This window comes from Ursus arctos, unplaced genomic scaffold (genome assembly GCF_023065955.2).
Source record: "Ursus arctos isolate Adak ecotype North America unplaced genomic scaffold, UrsArc2.0 scaffold_16, whole genome shotgun sequence".
NCBI lineage: Eukaryota > Metazoa > Chordata > Mammalia > Carnivora > Ursidae > Ursus > Ursus arctos.
In genome coordinates, this window is record NW_026622830.1 from 27464905 (window position 1) to 27489324 (window position 24420).

Genomic DNA, 24420 nt, shown 5'->3' on the forward strand with positions numbered 1-24420 from the left:
GTGCGGGAAACGCCCCCTGCTCCGCGCCCTCTGGCGGCCGCGGCGCGGACCCGCAGCCTAAGGGCTGGAGTAGAAGCCGGGCGGAGTAGGAGAGGCGGGGCGGGTCTGCCCGGCAGCTGTGTGATGAAGGATCTCTGAAGGAGTCAGATCCACAATTATTCACTGACTCATTCCTTCATTTCGTTCATTCATTTCTTCATTCATTCACCTCCTTGTTCACATAGTTACTGAATGCGATCGAAGTGTCTTCCAGGGACGGGCACAGGCAAAGAGCAAAACAAAGTCCCTGCCCTCTTGTTCATATTCTAGGGGAAAAAATAGACCTGGAACAACAGGTCTCTCCTCTGCTCCAACACTAACGTGTCCCCGGGTCTCACAGCGCGTAGCAGACAGAATCTCCTGGCCTGCAAGAGTGCTGTGAAATACGCCAGCCCCTCCATGTCACCTCCTAGGCTTCCCAGTAAATTGCTCTGCTCCAGATACCTTCCCTTCTTGCTGCCAGGCATGCATTTGCATCAAAGCCTTGCCAGCGGGGCGATTCCCTTTTCCTTTGCCGGTGGGCAAGGTGTTCCCCCACTTTCTTCAGAGACCCAATCCCGTCTTTTAGCCTCCCCCCCCCACTTCTTTGCCCTCTTTGTCTCTTGCCATCCTGCCTGGGATTCTCTTCTCTTCCTCTTTCTTTTGTCAGCTTCTGCACATTCCCTCCCCTCAGTTTAGGTATTCTCTCTTCAAGGAGGCCTTTCTACATCCCTAGGCTCTCCACCAGACATCCTTGTGCATGCCCTGTGACGCCATGTTAAGTGTCAGCCTTCCCCAAGGGCCACCATCCCTGTGACAGCAGAGGCTGTGGCTGTCTCCGGCACAGTATGGCTTACTGGCACTCACTCAGGACTCGGCCTGGGGTTGAAGCCCAGCCATCACTGCTTGTAGGATCTTGAGCCAATTTCCTTTAGCTTCAGCGTCTTGATGGGTAAATGGAGTTCCTTACAGTACTTCAGGGGGATTGTGTGAGGATGCAGCGTGAACTGCTCAGAGTTATGCTTGACACTTACCAAGCCCTCTGCAAATGTTAGCTGTCATTTTATCTCCTGGGACCTGCAGTCACTGGTATTAAATAGCCACTTAATGATCCTTTGCTGAATTAATGAAGGAGTGAATGAATGAAACCAAGCATCTGAGCGTCCAGATGAGAAATTCAAGGTCAGAATCTGAGGACAGGGTTGCAGGGCAGGTACCTGGACCCGTGATGAGTGGTGAGCTGACTCTAGGAGATGATCTAATTTCAATAAATAAAACTTTTCCTTTGCCATAAACCAGATGCCTTCGTGGTGGGGAGAAATGGCCTGACCCCTCTGACCCATAAGAGTGCATTCCCCAAGTGAGGTGGCTGCAAAGACATTGCCTTCAGTATTCATCATGGTTGTGGGCTGGGCTCACAGCCGGGCGGGAAGGCAGGCTTCTGCCAGCCCCCTCAGGGACTGCTTTTAAGCAAGGTGGGGGATGGGAGTTGGGCCAGCCCAGTATTCACAGCCTTCTCAGATCCACACCCCCTTTTTCATAAAAAAAAAAAAAAAAAAAAAAAAAATTTGTCACCCTTTTACTGCCTTAAATGGCATTCAGAGATAATAAAACTGACCTACACATGTTGAAAAAATCGGCATCATGCCCTAACTGGAGAAATAAAGGAGAAATAATTTGGAATAAAATGATCCATGTTTCAATTCTCAGGGGTAAATATAGTAGACAAAATAAGCCAGTTAGGGACTTGCTTCTATGTACAGGGCTGTTTTTTTGTTTGTTTGTTTGTTTTTAAGTAGGCTCCATGTCCAGCTTGGAGCCCAACGTGGGACTTGAACTCACAAACCCTGAGATTAAGACCTGAGCCAAGATCAAGACCAGAGCTGAGATCAAGATTCAGACACTTAACTGACTGAACCACCCAGGCACCCCTGTACAGGGCTGTTTTATGCGTGATTAAAATATTGAAAGTGTGTCGCTGTGGGTGACATAATTTTCCAAAATGGTAAGGAAAAAAAACACCTTAATAAAGTTTTGAACAACACAAAGTTCAGTCTTCCCTTGAGTGACATGGTAGTTGCATTCCTGGGAAATTTGGTGTATCTTTAAAACTGTGCAAAAAAAATAAGTTTATATGTCAAATGAGTTAGGGTCGAAGTTCAGGTTATTAAAAGCCAGTTTGCAGCTGTGTGAGGCCCTGGAAGGACGTGTGGGTGGAGGGACCTTCCTTTGTGGTGCTCAAAGCCATTGGAATACAACTTGGCAAACCCAGTGGAGTTGAAGAAACACGAAACCTAGATCCCCTGCCAGCTCTACTTGTGGGTGTTCACCCCACGTAAGTGCTGGCATACGCACACCAGGAGACGCAACGACATCATTTCTGTGGGCGATAGTGAGACTGGAACAACTCAGGTCTCTTACATCAAGAGGACCACAAAGGTAATGTATTGCTACACTGGAATACCGTATAGCCGTGAAGACGCAGGAATTAGAGCTACAGATAACCAACCTGGATAAATCTCGAATGTTGAGCCAAAAAAGCAAGGTTGGGACTGATGTGTGGAGTCAAGTGCCATTATATAGCACCATCTAGATGGTTTAGAAATGTGTAACACCATGCTTGACTAGGTCTGGCACCCCCCGGCCCCCCCCCCCCCACTGCCCCACTCCCAGGCCAGTGAACCAGAGATGCACTCTGGGCTATGTGTGTGTTTCTTATGGGTGGTAGTGGGGTATCCTTGACCAGGCCTGGCACCCCCTCTTGACCCACTGCAGCACAGAACCCTCAAGGCTGCCATCCTCAGGGTGGCAAGATGCAGGAAACTTCTGTCTCTCCCTCCTCTTCCTCTAGCTCTGGGCCTTCTCTGCAGGAGCAAGTGGGGGCCCCTGGAGGCCCGAGGAGAGCAATGTAAACAGACCCATCTCTCTCATTGGGGGGTGCCATGGAGGCCAGGCCTGGGCAGGTTTGATAGGGGTTTTCTGGGGAAGACAGAGGAGAGGCCAAGAACCATCAGTGGGGAAGGAAGGAGAGAAAGAAGAGGAGCAGGAAAGGAGAAAACAGAAGACTAGGGGGGGAAGAAACAGACACTCTGATTTAGGGAGACCTGGAGTACAGCCACTAACCTCCAGAGGTCCAGATCCTGAGGCTCAAGCAGGATGAGCCTGTGGTGGGAGCTCTGGCCTGGGGCTTACCCCCCTTCTCTGTCTTTGGTCGGGCATCTTGCCTGTGCAGGGCTCCAGGCCTCAAAGCAGGGGAGGGATTGGACCGAGCAGCTCTGACTGCAGTTCCTTTCTCACTCTTTCAATCTGTCACCAGCAGGTTGTCCTGAGTGCCCACCAAGGGCCCTGAGTTACCCATGGTTTGTTTTATTTGCCGGCACCCTCTCCACCTCTTTTGGAGACTGCTCCCCCCCGCACATCCACTGGGCCTGATACAGTTAATGCCTTACAAGCACCCATGCATTTCAACTACAAAACGACCTATGAAGGGAGATGCTAATGTCATTACTAGTTTATGGATAAGGAAACCAAGACACTCTGAGAGAACTCACCCAAGACATGAATAGGAGAACTGGAATTTGAATCTGAGTAGATTCCCAAGACTGTTGCTTTTACCTCTACCCTCTACACCCTCTCAGATGTTACAGGGGTCTAACATGTTCCAAGCACCTGCTTGGTGCTTATGCTTCCTGTGCCATGTCAACCACACTCCTGCCTCAGGGCCTTTGCACTTGCTGTTCCATATGTCTATTATGCTCCCCCCCTCCCCCGATATCTACGAGTCTCTCTACTCCCTCCCTTCAGGTCTCTGCTCAAATGTCACTTTACCTGTAAGGACCCTTCTGACCACCCTAAATAAAATGTATGTCCTCTCCCTTGCTCTGGCACACCTCCCTATCCCCGCTCCCTGCCCCCCGCCTGTATTATTCCTTAGCACTCACCACCATGTGACATGTTGCTTATCTACATTTACTTGCTCATTGTCTGTCTTCCCACAGTAGTAGGTATGCTCTGAGAGAACAGACTTTTCTCTTTAATTCTCTGCACACTGATTAGTACCTGGCTCGGTGTTGGGGTGGAGTCAGTTTAGGGGGTGGTGTTGGGAGATGCGATTGGGGAGGGCGGTGGTTTGCAGGGACCGTATCCCGCAGGGCCCAGCAAGTCCAGGAGGTTGAGGGGGGGACAGAGAAGTTCTTGCAGAGGCCCGGTTCCATGCTTCCTTCCTGCTGTTCATTTCCTGGGGCTGCTGTGAAAAATGACCACAAAACGGAGTGCTTTAGAACAACAGAAATTTATTGTCTCATCATTCTGAAGGCCAGAAGTTTGAAATCAGCATCACTGCGCAGGAGACAAGGTGTCAGTGGGCCCTGCTCCCTCTGGGGGAGGGAGGCTCTGGGGGAGAAGCTGTCATGGTTTCCTCCAGTTTCTGCATGCTCCCGGCGCGCTTTAACTTGTGGCCACATCACTCCCATCTCAGCCTCTGTGGTCACGTTGCTGCCTTATCCTCGGTGTCAAATCTCCCTCTGTCTCCTTCATCAGAACACTCGTGATTGCATTCAGGGCCCACCTGGATAATCCAGGATAAACTCCCGTCTCAAGATCTTTAATTACAGCTGCCAAGTCCTTTTTGCCATGTGAGGTCGTAGTCACAAGTTCCAGAGATTAGGACGTGGATATCTTCTGGCACGGGGCTATTATTCTGATGTCTGGCTATTCAGTGATTTATGCAATTCTCAGACTATACTAAGGTCCCCTTTGGCTTAGGTTTGGCAAGCTGTGTTTCTGTTGTCATAATGAAAAACAGCCAGGCAAATGCACTTCCCCACAGAGTAGGTGCTATTAAACGTTCACGTGGAAAACAAAAACAGGAGCTCGCAGGTACTGAGTGTACGGCACACACAGCACATACGAAGCCCTCAGTAAATGAACCGAATTCGTTCTTTGACAATGCAGAGAAGTCCACGTTATGATCTGTGTCCGCATTATTATTCATGAGGGTCCAAGAGGTGAAGCGACTGATTAGTCACTAAGGGCACACCGGAAGGGAGTGGGGGCTTCGGGATTGCAAGGCAGGCGTGTCACACTTTCCCCTACCTCGGGCTTCTCCTCCCCAGCACTACTGATGCTTCGGACCAGACAACTCTTTGCTGTGGGCACTGCCCTGTGCCTTATAGGGTGTTTACCGGCATCCCTGACCTCCACGCACTAGACGGTGATAGCCAGTTGTGACAACCCCCAAGTTGTGACAACCCCCAAATTGTGACAACCAAAAGTGTCTCTAGACATTGCCAAATGTACACTGGGGAAAAAACCTCCTCTTTTGGAGAACTACTGCTCTGGATTATACTCCCTAGTGGAGGTGGTGGTACAAAGAGGTGTTGTGTCAGCTGGGAATTGAACTCAAGTGTCACACAGAGCAAGGAAGCAGCTGCCTCTATGCCACGGATGTACACATTACTGGTTATCTAATGACATTTGCCCTCTGGTTTTTTTAGTGAAAAATTACAGCTGGGCACACCGCTGCCAGAATAAAGACTACATTTCCCAGGCTTCCTTGCAGCTAGCTGTGACCATGTGACCATATTCCAGGCTATTAGCGGTGATGTGGGCAAGTTCTCAGCTGTGCCCTTGAAGGGGAGGGTCATACTCTCCTTCACTGCCTTCTTCCCTCGTATTGCTGCCCGGGATGTGGATCTGGTAGCAGCAATATCAAGGAATCCCAGGTCTTAGTACCAAGGAGTTCCCTATTGCCTGGCCTGCTTATGCCTGATTATTACTAGACAAATCAGTTTTCTTCTGGCTTAAGCCACTGTGATTTAAGACCTCCGTTGAAGTTGCCAAACCTGCGTTTAACTATTACAGCCATCTGAGCCAGCCATAGTGGGGAAGGAAAGAAGGCAGGAAACGGGGAGAGAAGGATGTAAAGGGAGGGGCCTGGGCAGTCTGGCTCTGCAAGCTCAGAGATGCTTAGGAAAACCTTCCAGAAAGGACTCTGAGTTGGATCTTGAAGGATGAGAAAATGTGGAGAGGGGAGGAAGGGAGCAGCCACTCCAGATGGGGCTGTAACAGGAACCAGGGCCCTGAGAAGACAGCCGGGCAAAGCCGTCAAGGACCAGGGGGGCCTGCATGGGCTGTGAAGGGAGGCACACACGGCACACCAGAAGGGAGCCCGGTCACTGCCCAGTGGGGAACTTAACCAGGTGAGTGGAAACCAGGTATGGGGATCCACGAAGCCTGGGGAACATCTGGAGGTTGAGATCGGAGTCAGAGAAATGGTTGGGGAGCGCTGGCCTCTCTCTGACTTAGAGGACCCACTCTGGGGCTGACCCCTCACCCTTGCCCCATGCTAAAGTGGGCCCAGTCCTGCTGGGCCTGGGGTCTTGACGTCTTCTTGCCGAAACCTCCTCTGGCAGGCAGCCAGGGCCAGCAGGAGTGCAGCCAAGGTCGTTGTCTTCAGCCCCAGGACCACAAGTGTGAACACAGACAGGAGGTCTGGAGGACACAGGGGAGAGCTCAGGATGGACCCTGGGTGATCCCCCAACAGTCCAGACCTCAGTGCCCCCACAGGGAAGTCTGGCCCAGCTGCTGTAAACCTCTGGGGCCACATTCTTTCTACATTGAGAAAGGAGATCTCAGACCTCCCCTCCCTCTGTCCTGGGCCTGAAGAGGCTTTGCCCAATATCCTACCTGTACGTGTACTCATCTTGGCAGCATTCCTGACCTCTGACAGTAATAGAAAACTGTGTTCAGTTATTGGCTGCTCAGCTCCTCTGCCCCAGACCTGGAGCTAAGCACTTCCTAATTGCCTAATATAGTCCTTAAACTTAACTTGCAAGGTAGGATATGATTTGCTCAGGGACATATATGTCAGAGAAGTGATGGGACCAGGTGGCTCCCAAGAATGGCAGGAACAGGGCTGAGCAACAGGGAGTATCTGGGGCTGCTACCCCAAGTCTCACCCCCAACCCCACCCCAGTCCCAAGCGCCCCTGAGTGTTAAGAGGTGATGTGACATGCACGCTTCTGGGCACTTGGCATGTGTAAATCTCATCAGATCTATATACGACCTCGTGACGTAGGCTTTCCGATTCTTATCCCTTCTCCCCACTGTTCACAGAGCAGGACAATAGCCATTTAAGGAGCAAAGCAACCTGCCCACAATCACACAGTTAGAAAGCGGCTCAATCCAGGACGCCTGGTGACAAAGCCATGTTCTCCAGCTCTGTGACGGATAGTTTCACATTGTATCCTTGCATTGGCTCACAGGGAGCTCACTCTCTCTCAAGCAAGACTGCCCACTGAACTGTCAGCACTGGCTGTTAGAGAGTCCTTTCTTTGATTGAGCTTCAACGTGGTTCTCTGGCTTCCTGGTTCTGCAGTTGAGATGAAGTCCTGGGGACTTTCTTGGTGGCAGGTGATGGCCCTAGAAGTCAGGACTTGCTCCCTTCCCACGGCCAAGACATGTGTGGCCGCCCTTGTCTGTGGGGACTGGTTACCTTCACAGGAGGTAGGTACACTCACCTGATGGAAGTATCCTGTCTACATGTTCACTGGTGAATTCTGTCTCTTGGGGAGAAGTGGGGTTTGCTGCAAGGAAGAGAGACAGTCTCACATTCCCCTTTTCTTTCTGTCCTGCCACTTCCCGAGCCCCTGTGCTAGGACCTGGGGTCATCGAGATGAGTCTGCCTGGGTTGGGGGCTAGAAGTCAAACCCTGCAACTGTGAGGGACTAGGTAGACCTGTGGGACATCTTTGGGGTAGGGACAATGTCTGATTCATTGCAGTAACCGAAGCACCTGGTACAGTGTAAAGTAGTAAACAGACACTCAACAGATGCTGTTAAATCACTGTTGGCCTTTACAAAGTTTTGTGGAGCCCAAAATGGGGAGAAATTAACTCTGCCTGGGAGAAACAGAAGGTTTCACAGAGGAGGAACTATTTGTGCTGGGCCTTGAAGAATGAGTAGGAGTTCTCCAGAGGGAAGGAGAAAGAATTCCAGGCATAGGGAATGGCTTGTGGAAAGGCTGGAGGCTGAGGACAGCTGGCTTATTTGGGACAGGATGGAAAGTTCCTTGTGGACTGCCTCCCCCTCACCCCCAAGGCCTCCTAGACCACCTGTCTCACCTCTTACTCTCAGCCTGGTGCCTGGTCCGGACAGGTACTGTCTGTTGAATTTCCTCTGAAACTTGACACAGTAGTAGGTGCCTGTGCGCTCGGCAGAGGCGTCTTGCAGAAGAATGCTAAAATCCCTGCTGGAGGCCTGGACAGCTGTCACGTTGGGTTGGGAGATGCCTTCAAAGTTGTAAATGGCTTCCCGGCTTGGACCAGCCCCCCGAAACCACCTGATGGGTCCTGGGGGACCATCTCCAAGCACTGTGCAGTTCAGAAATACAGTGTCTCCGGTGGTTGCCAATACCAGCTCCTGGGGCTGGATGATCCAGAGGTCTGGCTCTGGGTCCCCGGCTCCTGAAGCCAAAGAGAGGGGCCTTGTTGGATTCCGTTTCTTCCTCCACTGTTCGCTCATGACCTCCCTCATATCTTCCCTCCCTCCCCTCTTCCCTGGTTTCTCTACTCAGCAACTCCCTCTGCATCCCCGCATTACTCTCAAGTTGATTCACTCAGTAGAGAAGTTCTCAGGACCTACTATGTGTTGATGTTAGGATGGGAAAAACGGAGCTCAGCAAGACACACAGATGTCCTGCTGGGAGGAAGTTCTCAGTCTGGTGGTGGAGATGACCCAGAAAATCCCTCTGCGGTTGGAAACCCAGAGGACTGTAGGACCAAGAGAAGGCCCCTGTCACAGCTTGGAAGGAGCCCAAGAAGCCTTTCAGACATGCTTGTGTCAAGTGAAAATGAACCCTTCCCCCTGCCCCCAGCCACCTGCTGCAGATATTTTGCCTGTCAGCAGTCTACAGGGGGGTTCCACAAACATCCATTCTTCTATTTCATCACCCGACCCACAAAGTAGGAATTATGTCACTTACTCTACAAGGTAAGCACTTGAACCATATAGAACTGAAGGGACCGATTTAAGAACACGCTCTGCTCTTATTGAATGGTAGACCCAGGATTTGAGTACTGCCCCCGGACTTACAGATAGCATGACTGATGACGTGGGGAGTGCGGTAGATGAAATTATCAGCCCTCCTTCTTGACTCTCCTCGTAGTATGGTACACCCCTACTCTTGCCATGGCCTTGTGGGGGGAGGGTACACATCACAGTGTCTCGACTTTGAGCTTAGCCACATGACTTGCTTTAGCCAATCGGGGTGTTAGCGGGCATTATGTGACTAGAAGCTAGAAATGTGCTAGGGGGCATTGGGACTTGTCCTCTTCGCTTCTGCCGTCTCCACAACACAGATGTACTCTGGGTAGCTGCAATAAGATATGGCCCTGGGACGAGGCACGTGGGGCAGAACCACTCCAGCTGCCTGTGCATGTGTGAGTGAGACATACTTATTTTGTGTGCCATTGGGATTTATGTGCCCAGCACAGCTGTGGGTAAAGGCGGCTGCCGCAGGGACACAGATCGGAGACAAGCGCTAAGCCCCACAGGGCCTGATACTCACCCTTCACAAGCACGGAGGTGCCCTTCTCCAGTGTCTTTTCTGATTTCTCACTCAAGTCACTAAATCCCACACAGTGGTAGGTTCCAGCATGCTTGCTGGTGACATTGTGGATATAGATGGAGTAGTCACAATTAAGCGGCTCCCGTGTCCCCTGGATCATTGGCGTCACCCCAGGAAAGTAGCCGTGTTTGAAGTTATAAATCTCCTGCTGGTGCTGGTGGCTCACCTTGACCCATTTCATCATGTCATCCGTGCAGGAGCCGTCCACCGTACATTGCAGTAGGAGCGTGTTACCTTCTGCCACCCGCATGGGGCCCTCGGGCTGTAGCACCTGCCACTCAGTCCCATTGCTTGGCTCAGAGGCTCCTACGACAGAGGAGGAAAGGCTTTGTGCTGAGCAGGAAGGACCTGGAGCCCTCAGAGGCGAGCTTGACCCAATCTAGTCATTAGCCGGCCAAGAACAATTGGCTTGTTCAAACAGCCGGCTCAGGACATTGGAGGGACGTTGTTGGGGGAGGGAAGTGCAAAAGATGGGGAAGTTGGCTGGAGAGGCAGAACAGAACTATTGGATGGAGAACTTACAAATAATAGAGGGCATTTAAGAGGCCCACGTGGAGGCACAGGGAGAAGACGACCATCTGCAAGCCAAGGAGAGAGGCCTCAGAAGAAACCAACCCCGCTGATACCTTCACCTAGACTTCTAGCCTCCAGAAGTAAGAGAAAATACATTTCTGTTGTTTAAACCACCAGTCTTTGGCACTTTGTTGTGGCCACCCAAACTAAGACCTCATCCAATAAGAATGTGACAATCTGTTTCTGGAGCCCCTGCTCTCAGCCCTCAAATGTATCACCCAAAGTGTGTGTGCTATGGTGTTTAGGGTAAACATCCTCCCTGCTTCCTGTGAATTGTTTATAAAATTAAAAAAAAATTTTTAAAAGTGATCTCTATGCCCAACATGGGGCTTGAACTCACAACCCTGAGATCAAGAGTCACATGCTGTACCAACTGAGTCAGCCAAGTGCCCCCCGTGAATTCTTTTTTAAAAAAAAAACTATGTTATTGAGGCATTATTTACATACAGTAAATACCAGAAATTTTATGTACCATATACAGTTGTATAACTTTAAAAACATTTTTAAATTTGAAGTAAAGTTGACATATAATATTATATTATTTTTAGGTGTCTAGTGTGAATTCTTCGCCAAACTGCAATGCTCATTGGTGTGTTGGGAAGCGGGTCTATTTTGGGGATTGAACTGCTGAGGTTAGCCTCAAAATGGGCATCGAGAAAGAGGGTTGAGGCCTCCCATGCAAGTTCTTTCACACCTGGGTTATGAACATCATCTCAGGTGCTCCCCTCAAGAACTCCCTGAGGTAGGTATTGTTGTTACATCCATTTTTCAGATGAGAAAACTGAAAGAGGAAGAAACGTGAGGGGGACCATATATTCAGTTGGCATCATGACCAGGATTTGGACTCAGATTAGGTAGACTTAAGGTTCTGCTCAACATAAGTCATCAGCTTTGTGCCCCGACTTTCCCCTGGTGTATGGGACCATCAGGCCTGGTGGATGACTCCATCTCACTCCAAGACGTAAGTTTGCAGGATATCATGGTGTATCTCAGTTGCAAGGGAGGTGGGGGAGTAGGGAGGTGAGATAGACGTTCCCTTCTCAGAGGATCTGGGGAGGGGACATGGAATTTTAAATTCCTTTTCCTCCTGTCCTTGGCTAGGCATGTGCTAGTAGCCTCTCTAAGAATCACCTCACAGTTGGGACTGAGGGATACCTCATGTTCAGTCCTAGGGATTGCTTTTGTCCTTGGTGTCCTTAGTTCTGAGAACTTTAGCAGCGTCCACCCTCAAACACCATGATGTGAGCCAGTTAGAGCTGTTCTCTCTAATCCTTTCTGGTGCTTTGTTCCCTGGCCTCAGGTAGTTTCCTTGCACCTCGCACACATGCCCTGAAAGATGCCCTCCACTCAGCACAGAGCTGAGAATAGTGGCTGTTACCACCGACCAAACTGGGAAACCTCATGATTGACAGAGCAATGGGTAGAACACACAGGCAAGAGCACTCAGAGAGAAGTGCTCTGGTCCCATCTAGCAAATCTGAACAGCAAAGCCCTGAAATGATAACAGCAAATACCATTCTATTGTGAGGCTTTCACACATGTTTAAGGAAAGTTCTGACAACAACAGAATAAAGATTGGGAGTGGGGGAAAGACAGGATACCTTTGAAAGTTTCCTATATTGTATGTTAAAGGGTATGGTGTCATTTAAAGGTAGATGGTGATAAATTACAGATGTATACTATAAACCTTAAAGCAACCACTAAACAACAAAATGAAGAGTTATAGCAAATAAGCCAATGAAGGAGACAAAATAACATTATAAAAATATTCGATAACCAAAAGAAGACAGAAAAAGAGAAAAAAAGGAACAAAGAACAAGTAGGACAAATAGGAAGGTAATAAGAACTTAACCTAATCCTATAAAAAGTCACTTTGAATGTAAATGGTCTAACCCCATGTAAAAATCAGACATTGTTGGATTGGATAAAAAAGTAAGACCTGACTACCTGTTGCCTACAAGAAAGCACTTTATTTATTTATTTATTTATTTATTTATTTATTTATTTATTTTTAAAGATTTTATTTATTCATTCGACAGAGACAGAGACAGCCAGCGAGAGAGGGAACACAAGCAGGGGGAGTGGGAGAGGAAGAAGCAGGCTCATAGCGGAAGAGCCTGATGTGGGGCTCAATCCCATAACGCCAGGATCACGCCCTGAGCCGAAGGCAGGCGCTTAACCGCTGTGCCACCCAGGCGCCCCAAGAAAGCACTTTAAATATTAAAGGTGCACCTATGTTAAAAGGAAGAAGAGGGTTACGAACACAAATCCAAAGAAAGCCAGAGTGGCTATATTAATATCAAGTAAAGCAGATTTCAGAACAAAGAAGATCTCTAGGAAGAAAGAATGTTACTTCATAGTGATAAAGGAGCAAATTAATCAAGAAGACATACAAATCCCAAACATTTGTGCACCAGATAACAGGTCTTCAAAATATATGAAGCAAAACCCAGTAGAATGGCAGGGGGAAACAGACAAATCTACAGTTATGCTTTGAGATTTCAATATCCTTTTTTTCATAGTTGATAAAATGTGTAGGCAGAAAGTCAGAAAGAATACAGAAGACTTGAAAAGCACTATCAACTAACTTAGCCTAATTGACATTTATAGAATTCTATGACCCCCCAAATAGCAGGATACACAGTTCTTTTCCAGTGCACAAAGAACATTTGCCAAGATAGAGCATATTCTGAGTCATAAAAATAGTCTCAATAAGTTAAGAAGAATTCAAGCATAATCTTTGACCCCCGTGGTATTAAATTAGAATCAATAACAGACAGATGCCTAGGAAACCCTGAGATACTTACCAGCTGAATAACATGCTTTCGAAAAACACATGAATTAAAGGCAAAAATGAAAGGGAAATTAGGAAGTATTTTGATCCAAATAAAAACAAAAACACAACATTAAAATTTGTGGGACACGTAGGAAAATTTATAGCATTAAATGACTATGTTAGGAAAGAAGAGAGGACTTAAATGAATGACCTTAGTTACTACCTTAAGAAATAGGAAGGGGCAACTAGTTGGCTCATTTGGTTGGGCGTCCAACTCTTGATTTGGGCCTGGGTTGTGATCTCAGGGTCCCAGGGTCGAGCCCTGTGTCAGACTCTGCTCTCATTGTGGGGCCTGCTTGGGATTCTCTCTGTCCCTCTCGCTCCATCCCTCCACCACTGCTCGTGCTCTCTTTGTCTCTTAAAAAAAATAAATAAATAAAAAATAAAAAAAGGAAGAACAAACAAAGAAGAGCAAATTAAACTCAAAGTAAGTAGAAGAAAGGAAACCACAAATATCTGAGTGAAAATCAACAAAGTAAAAACCAGAAAACAATAAAGTCAAGAAGAATGAAATCTTTAAGAAGATCATTATTGATCTTTGATCATTGATAAACCTATAGCCATACTGAAGAAAAAGAGAGAGAGGGAGAGAGAGACAGACTCAGATTACTACTCAGGAATGAGAGAGGTGACACCAGTACAGACTTGACAGATAAAACCACAATGAGCTATTTCTAGACACCTGTAACAGTGACTAAAATGAAAAAGATTGGCATGCCAAGTGTTGGCGAGCATGTAGAGGAAATATCATCTTCATACTTGGCAGATGAGAATGCAAAAAGGTCCAACCTCCTTGGAAAACAGTTTAGAAGTGTCTTAAAAGTTAAATACACATCTATCATATGATCCACTCATTTTCTTCTTAGGTATTTTCCCAAGAGAAACGAAAGCATAAGTCCATACAAAGACTTGTACGTGAATGTCTATAAATGCTTTATTTGTGACAGTCCTGGACTGCACACCAGCCAAAGGTTTGTCAACCAGTGAATGGAAAAACAAAGCTGCGGCTTATCCATACAGAGGGTAGAAGTAAAAAGACGCGCATGAACTCTTGATATGTGCAACAACATGAACGAAGCTTGAAATAATTACGCTGAGGAGAAAAAGTTGGACAAAAAGGAGTACATACTGCATGATCTTGTAAAAAGTTTCAGGAAAGGCAAACCAATCTATAATGACAGAAAACAGAGGAGCGGTTGCCTGGGGAAGAGGAGAAGTGGCAAGGATGAATCACAAGGACACTTTTGTTGGTGTTAGTTATGTTCGATACATTGATTTTGGTGATGAGTTCACGGGAGGGAAGTAATATCCAACGCCCAAAAAACTTATCAAAGTAAACATGTTAAATATGTGTTATTCGTTATATGTTCATTGTACCTCAATGAAAGAAGGCCCATGCCCTTCACCTCTTCCTGCTATCGCCTTCTTGGTTCTCCTTCCATGTCATTGCATGGACTTTGGGAGATGTCCTGGGTACGTGTCTGCAGGGCTGGAGCAGCTCACTATCCACAGCTCTGGGATTCCTTCCTACCTATTTTCAACCAGCCTTTCACAGTCGGTGGTGAAGGGTTCCCTTTTGGAAGCCTGGTATAAAACCCGTATTTTTCAAAAATATTTGATTCTGGGTAGTTTAGACATCTGACTTTCTAGCCTAGTTCCTAACATGTAGTGGATTCTCAGAGGTATTTGTGGAATGAGTATCTAGGAATTACAATTCACATTTTACAGTGGGGAAAACCAGCTCAGAGAAGCGAAGTGGTGCCCCAAATTACAGCTGGAGGGTGAGGGAGCAGCCAGGTCTGGCCCCAGATCTGAGCCCACCAGGGCCTCTCCAGGGGTGACCGTCTTGGAGGACCCAAGGTGAGATGAATAGGATCTGGGTCTTAGCAGGGACTGGGACAGGGGCCCAGATGGACAGGAGATGGAGTGAGCCTACTGAGAGCAAGCATCTTGCCTGCTGGATCAGAGGGTTCTGGGCTCGGAGGCTGGGCTGGACCCAGGAGCCCGAGGACTCAGGAGCTAAATCAGCCTGATCCTGACTTAGAGGACATGAGCGTATGATAATAACAGCCAACAGTTACTAAATCTTAACATTGTGCCAGGTACTAACTTAGAGGTATTATCGAGTTGGATCCTCCAAACGAAGTCGTGGGGTGGGTCCCATGATTAGCCCCATTTCATGGAGGGGGAAACTGAGGCTCGGAGAGATGTAACTTAAAGCAATCAGCGGTGAGGTCTGAGCCCAGATTTCTGAGGCTGAGCCCGTGCTGGCTCATGGGTGCTCAGTTTGTGTGGTCACACAGGGCCCCGTGTTTGGAAGGGCCCCACACTCGTGCTGATGCTCTGCTGTTGCTATTAGAAAGTTCTCAACACTTTTTGAACCTGTGTTTACATTTGAACTTACATTTACATTTTGCAAACTATGTCACTGATCCCGGGCTGAGCCTCATCATTTCTATACTTACTACTCACAGCACCCCATTAGCAGCCCTGTTTGCAGAAGAGGATAGCAAAGTGGCGTATGACATGGGCGCATGGGTGTCCGAGCCAGAGCCCAGCCAGCGAGCGCCCAGAGCCTGGGAGCTTCACCTCACTGGGCTGACTCCCAGGAAGTTCTGCTTCCTGGGGCCCTGGATCTGCACTCTGCTGGGATCTCTCAGCTACCCACTCCCATTCCTTCTTGGCGGGGTCAAGCCCCGCCCCCCCACCGGCCTGCCAGAGCACCTGGTGCCCCTCTCTGGGACCAGCCAGGTCCTGTTCTGTCCCAGATTCCACTCACCAAAGAGGACCAGGAACAGCACCAGCGGCCAGGAGCACGGAGGTGAGTGGGCCAGGTGTGTAGGGGCCATCATTGCAAGGGGCACACGTGCCTCCTGCGGTTCCCAAGACTGGCCGCCGTTCTTCAATCTGGTGGGTGTTGGAGATTGAAATGGGGCCCGTGGGCAAGGCTGTTTCTGCTTCTGGTAACCAAGGCTGCTGGGGGAAGTGTTTTTACTATGGCATGATTAGGCTGCTGGTGCAAGAGGAAGGAGCTGTTTGGAGGGGTTTCCGGGTTGCGTGTTTGGACAGTGAGTGGTTCCTGTAATTGCTCTGTCAAAACCCTAATGACCTCTTGTCAGAGGCTCTGTGCTGGGCACCCTGGAAGGAAAATGAGCATGCCCGTACTAGTGTGCGTCCGAGTCGGCCAGTCTTGGGGTCAAGTATTGGGGTCTGCCTTTTCCGGGCTGTGTGACCTTTCAAACTCACTTGCCACTTCTGAGCCTTTGTTTCTTCATCTGCAAAATGGGGATTGTAGTAATCCCCTCCTCAGAAAAGTGTTACGGGGATTATAAAATATGTGGGTGAGGGCTCAGTGCAATGGAAATGCTGAACACACCAGCCATCATTATTCATGAAAGGCAGGAAATAGAGGAGGTGGCATTTGCTTAAGAAGAAGGATTTATTTTAAAGTAAGCCCCATGAGGCCTCCTTTTGGCAGTGTGGGGAAGGCACAGACCCCCTTCCTAAATGAATAAGAGTGGGCAACTCTCGAAAACTCCATATCCTGGGGTCCAAATGTAACACACCAGGTCATATAAAAATTCGTGTTTGTGGCATCTTAATGTTCCGTAACTTCCTCGGGAGCCTCTATCATCCTGGCTGTCAGAAAGGAAAAGCTTACTTACGTTGGCCAATTAAAGCAATCCTAGGCTCTTCCGGGCTCTGTCAGTCTCTTTAGCGGCACCACCTGGGCTCAAATCTTGGCTTTATCCAATCATGACTATCATTTGGGCACTTTGTGCCTCAGTTTCCTGATCTATAAAACAGGAATGAAAATATGGTTGTACGTATGAGGTGGAATGAGCATTTATATGGGGTGCCATCATTCTCTATTAGTTTAACTCAGTTTTCTTTAAAAAAAAAAAACAAAACCCAAAACAAAAACCAAAAATGTTCAAGCTTTCAATGCTTCCCTCCCTCCTTCCTACTTCAGGTGGTCCTGGGTGCAGAGGAGGCTGGGGTTTCTTTCCGGGCAGGATGGTGGGCCTTGGGTCTGAGTCCTGTCTCAGGGCCTGGTGTCTGCCATGGGGAGGTTGGTCTGGCCTGGTCCCTGAGCACTTTGTACTCGGCCTGCTGAGGTGTGGCTGGTCCTGTCTTCTAAATCTCATTGCTCCTTCTACTTGTTCTCCTGTTTCGGAAACCTGTATATTGGAGCCTCTTTGAACTGACCACAGGCCTAGAAAATTCTGCTGGACACCCAGCCCCTCCCTGTCATCCTCCCAGGGGACCATCTTAATTGCCTGCACATTTGCCTGGAATCCTTTCTCAGGTCTTTCTTTTCTTCTCGAGAGCTAATTAAAATTAATTTTATTTATTTGAATAGGTAAGGTATTGTATTGTTAGCTATTGCTGTGTAACAAACACGCCCCCCCCCCCAATGCAAGGGCTTAAAACAATCACCATTCATTTGACTGGTGATTTTGTGGGTTGACAGTTCTGCCTGGACTCAGCTCCGTGGTTCTTCTCATCTCAGCTGGTTTTGACTGGGATTGCTCCTGCATTTGAGATCAGCAGCAGGCTGGCTAGCAGACTGTCACCCGGACCCCCTCGGCTCTCCTCCACGTGGTCTCTCATTCTCCAGGAGGCTAGTCTGGCTTGTTCACAGGACGGGGCAGTGCTGAGAGAGAGCAGACGTTGCAAGGTCACAGAAGTGTCACTCTGCCACAGTCTTTCAGCCGAAGAAAGCCACAGACCAGACCAGATTGAAGGGATGGAAAATGGATTGTATCTTTTTTTTTTTTTTAAGATTTTATTTATTTATTTATTTGACAGAAAGAGAGAGAGACAGCCAGCGAGAGAGGGAACACAAGCAGGGGGAGTGGGAGAGGAAGAAGCAGGCTCCCAGCGGAAGAGCCTGATGTGGGACTCGATCCCACAACGCCGGGATCACGCCCTGAGCCGAAGGCAGACACTTAACGACTGAGCCACCCAGGCGCCCTGGATTGTACCTCTTGATGGGAGGAGCCGCAAAATCATATTGCCATAGGTGTAGATGTAGGGAGGGGGTAAAGAATCGTGGACATTCTGGCAATTTATCTCTCACGGGCATCCACAGGGAGCAGAATTGACAGGGTTCAAAATCTCCTCTATAGGGCTCCCAGATACCACCTTCCTTAGGGTCGACTGTTGTCACCACTTTTGGAGATAGCCAATTACTGTACTCTTGTTGATTCGTTTCTCAGAAGCCAGGTTGGACAAAGCCCCTGTGGCCCCCTGCAAACCCTAGGAGGCCAAGCCATGGTCCTTTCTGCTCTAGACATACCTGGGGTGTCTATACTCCATGCCCACCCTAGCCTAGAGTTCTGACTTCAGGGCATGGGGGTGCCGGGCCCCTGGCATCTCAACTCCTGCCCTTCTCCCTCTTTTTCTTGTCACCTTTCACTCAAGTCATAAGGAGAGGCATTCCCCTTCTTTTCTTCTGCAGGGACTTTCCTACCCTCAGTCCTCTCCTGAACACATGATCCGTGTTCTAGCTGGATTCCCTCCAGCCCCCTGCCCGAGGCAGCAAATCTCAGGCTGCAGCTTTGGTAAGGGACGGCTGCACTAGACCTAGACTACTGGGAGAGGGAAAAATGCACAAGAAAGTGCTTCAAAAATATTAGCCCCCGGGGGCGCCTGGGTGGCTCAGTCGTTAAGCATCTGCCTTTGGCCCAGGGCCTGATCCCAGCATCCTGGGATTAAGCCTCACGTGGGGCTCCCTGCTCTGCTGGGAGCCTGCTTCTTCCTCTCGCACTCTGCCTGCTTGTGTTCCCTCTCTTGCTGGCTGTCTCTCTCTCTGTCAAATAAATAAAATCTTAAGGAACCCCCCCAAAAACCAAAAAACACAAAAATATTAGCCCTGTCCCCACGTATGTGTAACATGGACCCATGCATAGCAGGTGGGGCACTGGCTCCCAGGAAGGGCTCAGGAAGGGTCAGTGTGCTGGGTTGTCGCAGGCTGTGACTGTAACTAGCTGCAGGAGTTAGCCCAACATATTTTCATAAGCGTCTCCTGACGTATGAGCAAAACATGTCTACACTTACATTGGCTTTGATATTTCTCCCTACCCAAGAAAATGAAACTTCGTTAAAACAACAGCTTCTTCATTGTTTACTGCAAAATGGAAAACACAGTAAGGAAGTCTAGGGAAAACATTCAATCTCATCGGCAATCAAATAAACGCCAATTAAAAAATATAGCAATACTGGTGTTTATGCAATCAGGCTTTAGCTCCGTTCCTTTCTCTCTTCTCCTCTTTATCGGAGGGCTGGAAGCCTGGGAACCACATTTTCCAGAGCTCCTTGCCGGTGTTGCTCTGGATTAGGCTCTGACAAGGAGAGGTGCTTGCACTAGATTTGGAAGGTGGACAGGGAAAGGCATGGTTTCTCCTCTAGAAATGGAGAGAGGCAGATGCGGGAGCATTAGCAGATGGTGAACGTGAGCGTTGCAGGGGTCCCCAGGCTCGCCTCCGTAAACCACCTGCAAACCGCAGGCAGCTGTCATACTGATGGCGCTTCCTGTGTGTCTTGCAGATTCCTGATTCTCCAGGAGCTAGCAGTGAACTTGGGAGCTAAGGCAGTGAGGATTTCCAGCGGTCTGTGAACACCAATTCCCACAGTTGCCCAGGGAACAAAGCAGGGATGCATGGCTTTTTACAGCCTAACCTCGGAAGTCAACTAGCGTCATTTTTGCCATTCTCTTCATTTGGGAGGATTTGGTATCTCATTAATACCTCGAAGCCTCTGAGGTCCTTGAACCTGACTTTCTGCTATTTGCAATGTGTCCTGTTCTGTGGCTTGGTTGGCCTTTCTCGTTTCCTTTTCCTGTTTTATGTCAAATCCTGTGACGTGCTTGTTGGTGTCGCCTGAAGGTTTTATTGAGGTATGACACGCACGTAGTGTATGCAAGTGCACAAGCATTTCACGGGCCTCACTGAGGCCTTTTTATATCTGTATACGCCTGTGTAATCACCACCTTGAGACATAGAAGGATCCTTCTTGTTCCTTCCCATTCAATCTCTGGGGAAGGCCCTGAAAGTTTTGTAAGGGAAGCAAACCGTGTCCTGCCTCTTCTTACAGGGCACTAATCCCATTCCTGAGGACTCCCCCCTCATGACCTCGTCACCTCCCAAAGGCCCTGCCTCCTCACACCATCACACTAGGGGGTAGGCTTCAACATAAAAATTTGAGGGGGACAACAAACATTCTCTGCAGGGCCAATGGCAGTGCGGTGGGGGTGTGAGCCACCCAAGCAGACAGCAGGTGTGTGTTTCCAGGATGTGGGGGAAGGTCATAGAAAAGATGTGACTGCCCGTTGACCCATGAGCTGAACCTGGGCCCTGGGAAGCTCCACACATCCTCCCGTCCTTGGAGTATGGGCTCCACTTGCCTTTCCCGCTCCCCGAGGCTGCTCCAAGGACGTGGCCTGGAGATCGTGATATGGTGTTAACATTTGTACGGTGTATGGGACTGAACCCAGTTAAGGCCACTATAGAAATGTTTAAGATTTGGCAGTGGGGGCGGGCAGATCCCCACTGTGTCTGGCTGCCAGCCAAGAAAAGCCTTGTACGTAAGTTCCTTTTGCTGGGCATGGAGCCTGCTTAAGTTTCTCTCTCCCTCTGCCCCCCCCCCCCCCGCCTTTGTGCTCTCTCTCTATAAATAAATAAGTAAGTAAATAAATAAATACACAAATAAAACTGCTGTCTATCAGACTGGAGTGGCCCGTTTCTTTGGTCTCTCCCAGCCCTCAGCCCTCAGTGCATTTGGGGGCCAGTTTCAGATTACACCCAGGAAGTTCCCCCAGAGGGTTGTAAACTGACAGTTTTTGCTTTTTTTCTTTTTTGTAATGCAAGTCCCTGACTTTAGCTTTGATTGCCAAGGCATCCATTTCAAGGAGGCATCCACGTCTCAAACACTATGTTGCTGGATAAGAGCCAGGCGGCCTCCCCTCCCACAACCTCCTTTGTTTTAGAGATCTTGGTTAATTTCCGTAACTGACCATTTGGTCCTCTTGCCTATTCCTCTTCCCACGCTTGAAATTCCTGCTATCCTGTTTTAAATTCAGCAATAAAGAGTGAGCCCAGGAAACCCTAGCCCCCCTCCCTTTGAGTCCAGTGAAAACAGAACCCCATGCCCGTGCACACTTGCTCTCTTCCTGCGACCTTGCTGTGTGGTACCAGGTTTCCTGTGTAATTTCCAGGTCTCGTAAGTAATAAATCTTTATGTCTTTTCAAAGTCTCTTGATGGTTGTTGCTGAAGGGCATCTTGCAATCATAAGAAGAACCACACCGGCCGGTCCAACCACAACAGTGGTTATCAATAGGCCAAGACTGGCACTCAACACTCTGGCCTCGTAGGTAACCACCAATCTGATTTCTACTACTGTAGAAATTTTTGCTCGTTCTTGAATTTCATACAAATAGAGTCATACAGTGACTGGTGGTGTCTGGCTTCTTTCACTCATCTCAAAGTTTTGCATGTGTATCTGTGTTCTTTTTTCTTTATTGTGGTTAAAAAAACCCCCCATAACATTAAATTTACTTTCTTAACCATTTTTAAGCATATAGTTCAGTAGTGTTAAGCGTGTTTACGATGTTGTGCAATAGATGACTAGAACTTTTTTATCTTGCAAAACTGAAATTCTATACCCACTAAACACTGATTCCCCTTCCCTTCTCCCCTCAGCCCTTGGCAACCATCTTTTCAGTGTCTCTATGATTTTGACTACTGTAGATACTTAATATGAGTGGAGTCATACAGCATTTGTCTGTTTGTGGCTGGTTTATTTTGCTTAGCATGATTTCCTTGAGGTTCATGCAATTGTAGCATCTGATGGGATTTCCCTCTTTTTAAAGACTGAATGGGGCACCAGGGTGGATCAGTTGGTTAAGCTTCCGACTCTTTTTTTTTTTTTTTAAGATTTTATTTATTTCTTTGACAGAGAGACAGCACAAGCACGGGGAGCGGCAGTCTCCCCACTGAGCAAGGAGTCTGAGGTGGGACTTGATCCGAGAATGCTGGGATCATGACCTGAGCTGAAGGCAGACGCTTAACCAGCTGAGCCACCCAGGCGCCCCTCCTTTTTTTTTTTTTTTTTTTTTTTTTTAAGAGAGAGAGCACGCTCACCGAGCAGGGGGGAGGTGCAGAGGGAGAGAATTTTAAGCAGGCTTGACGCTCAGTGCGGCACCCTATTCAGGGCTCCATCTCAGGACCCTGAGATCATGACCTGAGCTGAAATCAAAAGTCAGAAACTTAATTGACTGAGCCACGCAGGCGCCCCAGCATCTGACTCTTGATTTTGCGTTTGTGCTTAGAGAGGCTGACTGTCTATTTTCATATGCTTGCTGGCTATTTATAAGTCTTCTTTAGGGAGGTGTTGGTTTATTCAAATCCTTGCCCATTTTTGATCAGGTTATTTTTTGTTGTTGTTGATTTGTGGAAGTTTCTTATATGTTCTAGATATTAACCCCTTCTAGATCCATGATTCCAAATATTTTCTCCCATTCCATAGCCTGCTTTTTCTTCATGTTCATGTTTTCTTTGATGCATGGAAGTTTTTTTTTTAATTAAAAAAATTTTAAAAAGTAATCTCTACACCTAACATGGGGCTTGAACTCATGATGATGCAGTTGTGGGATATAGGTGAGGTTCAGTGGGGTGGAATCCGGAGCCGACGACCGAGAAAGAATTCTTGAGATGTCTTTGGTGCAAAATGGTGGTTTATTAAAGCACAGGGACAGGACCCGTGGGCAGAAAGAGCTGCTGCCCCGGGTTGTGAGGGGTGGCCGATTATATACTATGGGGTTGGGGGAAGTAAGGAAAAAGGGAGGTTTCAAGAGAGTACTTTCATATGTTAAAGACGACTCACAGGATACCAGAGGCCTTGCCATTGTCAAGTTAAAGTTGTTTACCCCTCTAGTAAGGCATTCACATGAAGATAGGAACTTCCTGGAGGCTGCAGATTGTAAGGATGTTTAATTGTATTTACATTTCCTTCTGGAAGCTAGGTTATTGATAGAAATGCTTTGTTTTTGTAGATGGCCAAGACATTTTAAAACTGAGGGAGACTCAAGTCTTGGAGGATTTTGGACTCTATAGGTTAACTATTTCTTTTTCCTTTAGGGTAGCCAGGAGTGCCTGAGGAATGTCACATACATCCCATGGGTGGGGGGGGTTGCGGGGTGTCAGTTTCTGCTTTGTCCTCAGCTTGCCTTCTTTTCCCTCATCAATGACCCTGAGATCAAGAGACGAATGCTCCACTGACTGAGCCCTCCAGGCGCCCTGATGCACCAGAAGTCTTAACGCTTGGTTTAGTCCCATTTGCCTATTTTTGCCTTGTTGCCTTGGCTTTGGTGTCATCCAAAATATCATAGCCAAACCTCATGGAGCTCTTCCCCTATGTTTTTCTCTAGAAGTTTCTAGTTTTAGGTCATATAGTTAGGTCTTAAATCTATTTTTTTGGTGAATTTTTGTCATATCTGCCTGATGATTTGATTCTTTTATCACTATATAATGGCCTTTGTTCTTGCGGCTTATTTTCTGAAAGTCTATTTTATCTGATATAATATGCCATCCTTACTCTCTTTAGGTTCCCATTTGCATGGGATATCTTTTCCACCCTTTCACTTTCAGCCTACCTATATCTTTAGAATTTCAGTGAGGCTTTTTTAGACAACATATAGTTGGAGGGGGTGTGTGGGGGGACAGAGGCAATATGTAATAAATAAAGTAAATGAGTAAATCATGCAGTATGTTAGGAAGGTGATCATTCTTATGGAAAAAACACAGAGTGACGAAAGGGAGATGAGGAGAGGGGGTGGTGAGAAGCCATGGGGGCCAAGGTAAGGACTTTGACGTTTACTATCAGTGATATGAGCAGCTATTGCAAGTTTTGGAGCAGAGGAAGGACAAGATCTAACTATTGTTTTAGAGGGATCCTCTGCTGGCTATATTGAAAATGGGTAAGAGAAGCAAGGGCAGAAGCAGGAAGAACAGTGAAGAGCTAATTGCAGCAATCCACGAAAGAGGATGGTGGGTGAATTCAGGCAGTGGAGATGGAGAGATGTGGTCGGTTTCTGGATACATTTTAAGGAGGCGTTAACACGGTTTCCTGATAGAAAGGATGTGAGATGAGAGAGAGAGTCAAGGATGCGTCCTAGATTTTTGGCTCAAACACTTGGAGGAATGAAGTTGCCGTGAGCTGAAATGGGGACGTCTGTGGGTGGAGCGGGTTTTGGGGGGTTGAGTAGAAGGTCAGATTTTGAAACTGTAAGTGTGACATGTTATTGTGCATCCAAGTGGAGCTACTGAGGAAGCAGTTAGATGTAATATCTAAGGGAGAGGTCCCA

At 47.9% G+C, this 24420-nt stretch overlaps 1 protein-coding gene across 1 annotated transcript; it reads right to left on the reverse strand.

Moving 5' to 3' along the window:
• Nucleotides 1-4292: 4292 nt before the first annotated feature.
• On the reverse strand, nucleotides 4293-16022 carry SIRPB2 (signal regulatory protein beta 2). The gene is made up of 5 exons (XM_026503175.4): nucleotides 15834-16022; nucleotides 9586-9951; nucleotides 8141-8482; nucleotides 7539-7604; nucleotides 4293-6510 (listed from the first exon to the last, which is right to left on the reverse strand). Exons 1-5 carry the CDS (start codon nucleotides 15904-15906, stop codon nucleotides 6365-6367), a joined length of 993 nt encoding a protein of 330 aa, XP_026358960.2. The 5' UTR covers nucleotides 15907-16022; the 3' UTR covers nucleotides 4293-6364.
• Nucleotides 16023-24420: the final 8398 nt, after the last annotated feature.

What these genes read in the sequence shown, in the direction of transcription:
- SIRPB2 (XM_026503175.4), bottom strand. Translation starts at nt 15,906, where the DNA reads ATGATGGCCCCTACACACCTGGCCCACTCACCTCCGTGCTCCTGGCCG. An exon ending in GCTGTTCCTGGTCCTCTTTG is followed by an intron (nt 9,952 to 15,833) that starts GTGAGTGGAATC and finishes CCTCTGTCGTAG; the next exon opens with GAGCCTCTGAGCCAAGCAAT. An exon ending in CACCTCCGTGCTTGTGAAGG is followed by an intron (nt 8,483 to 9,585) that starts GTGAGTATCAGG and finishes CTTTGGCTTCAG; the next exon opens with GAGCCGGGGACCCAGAGCCA.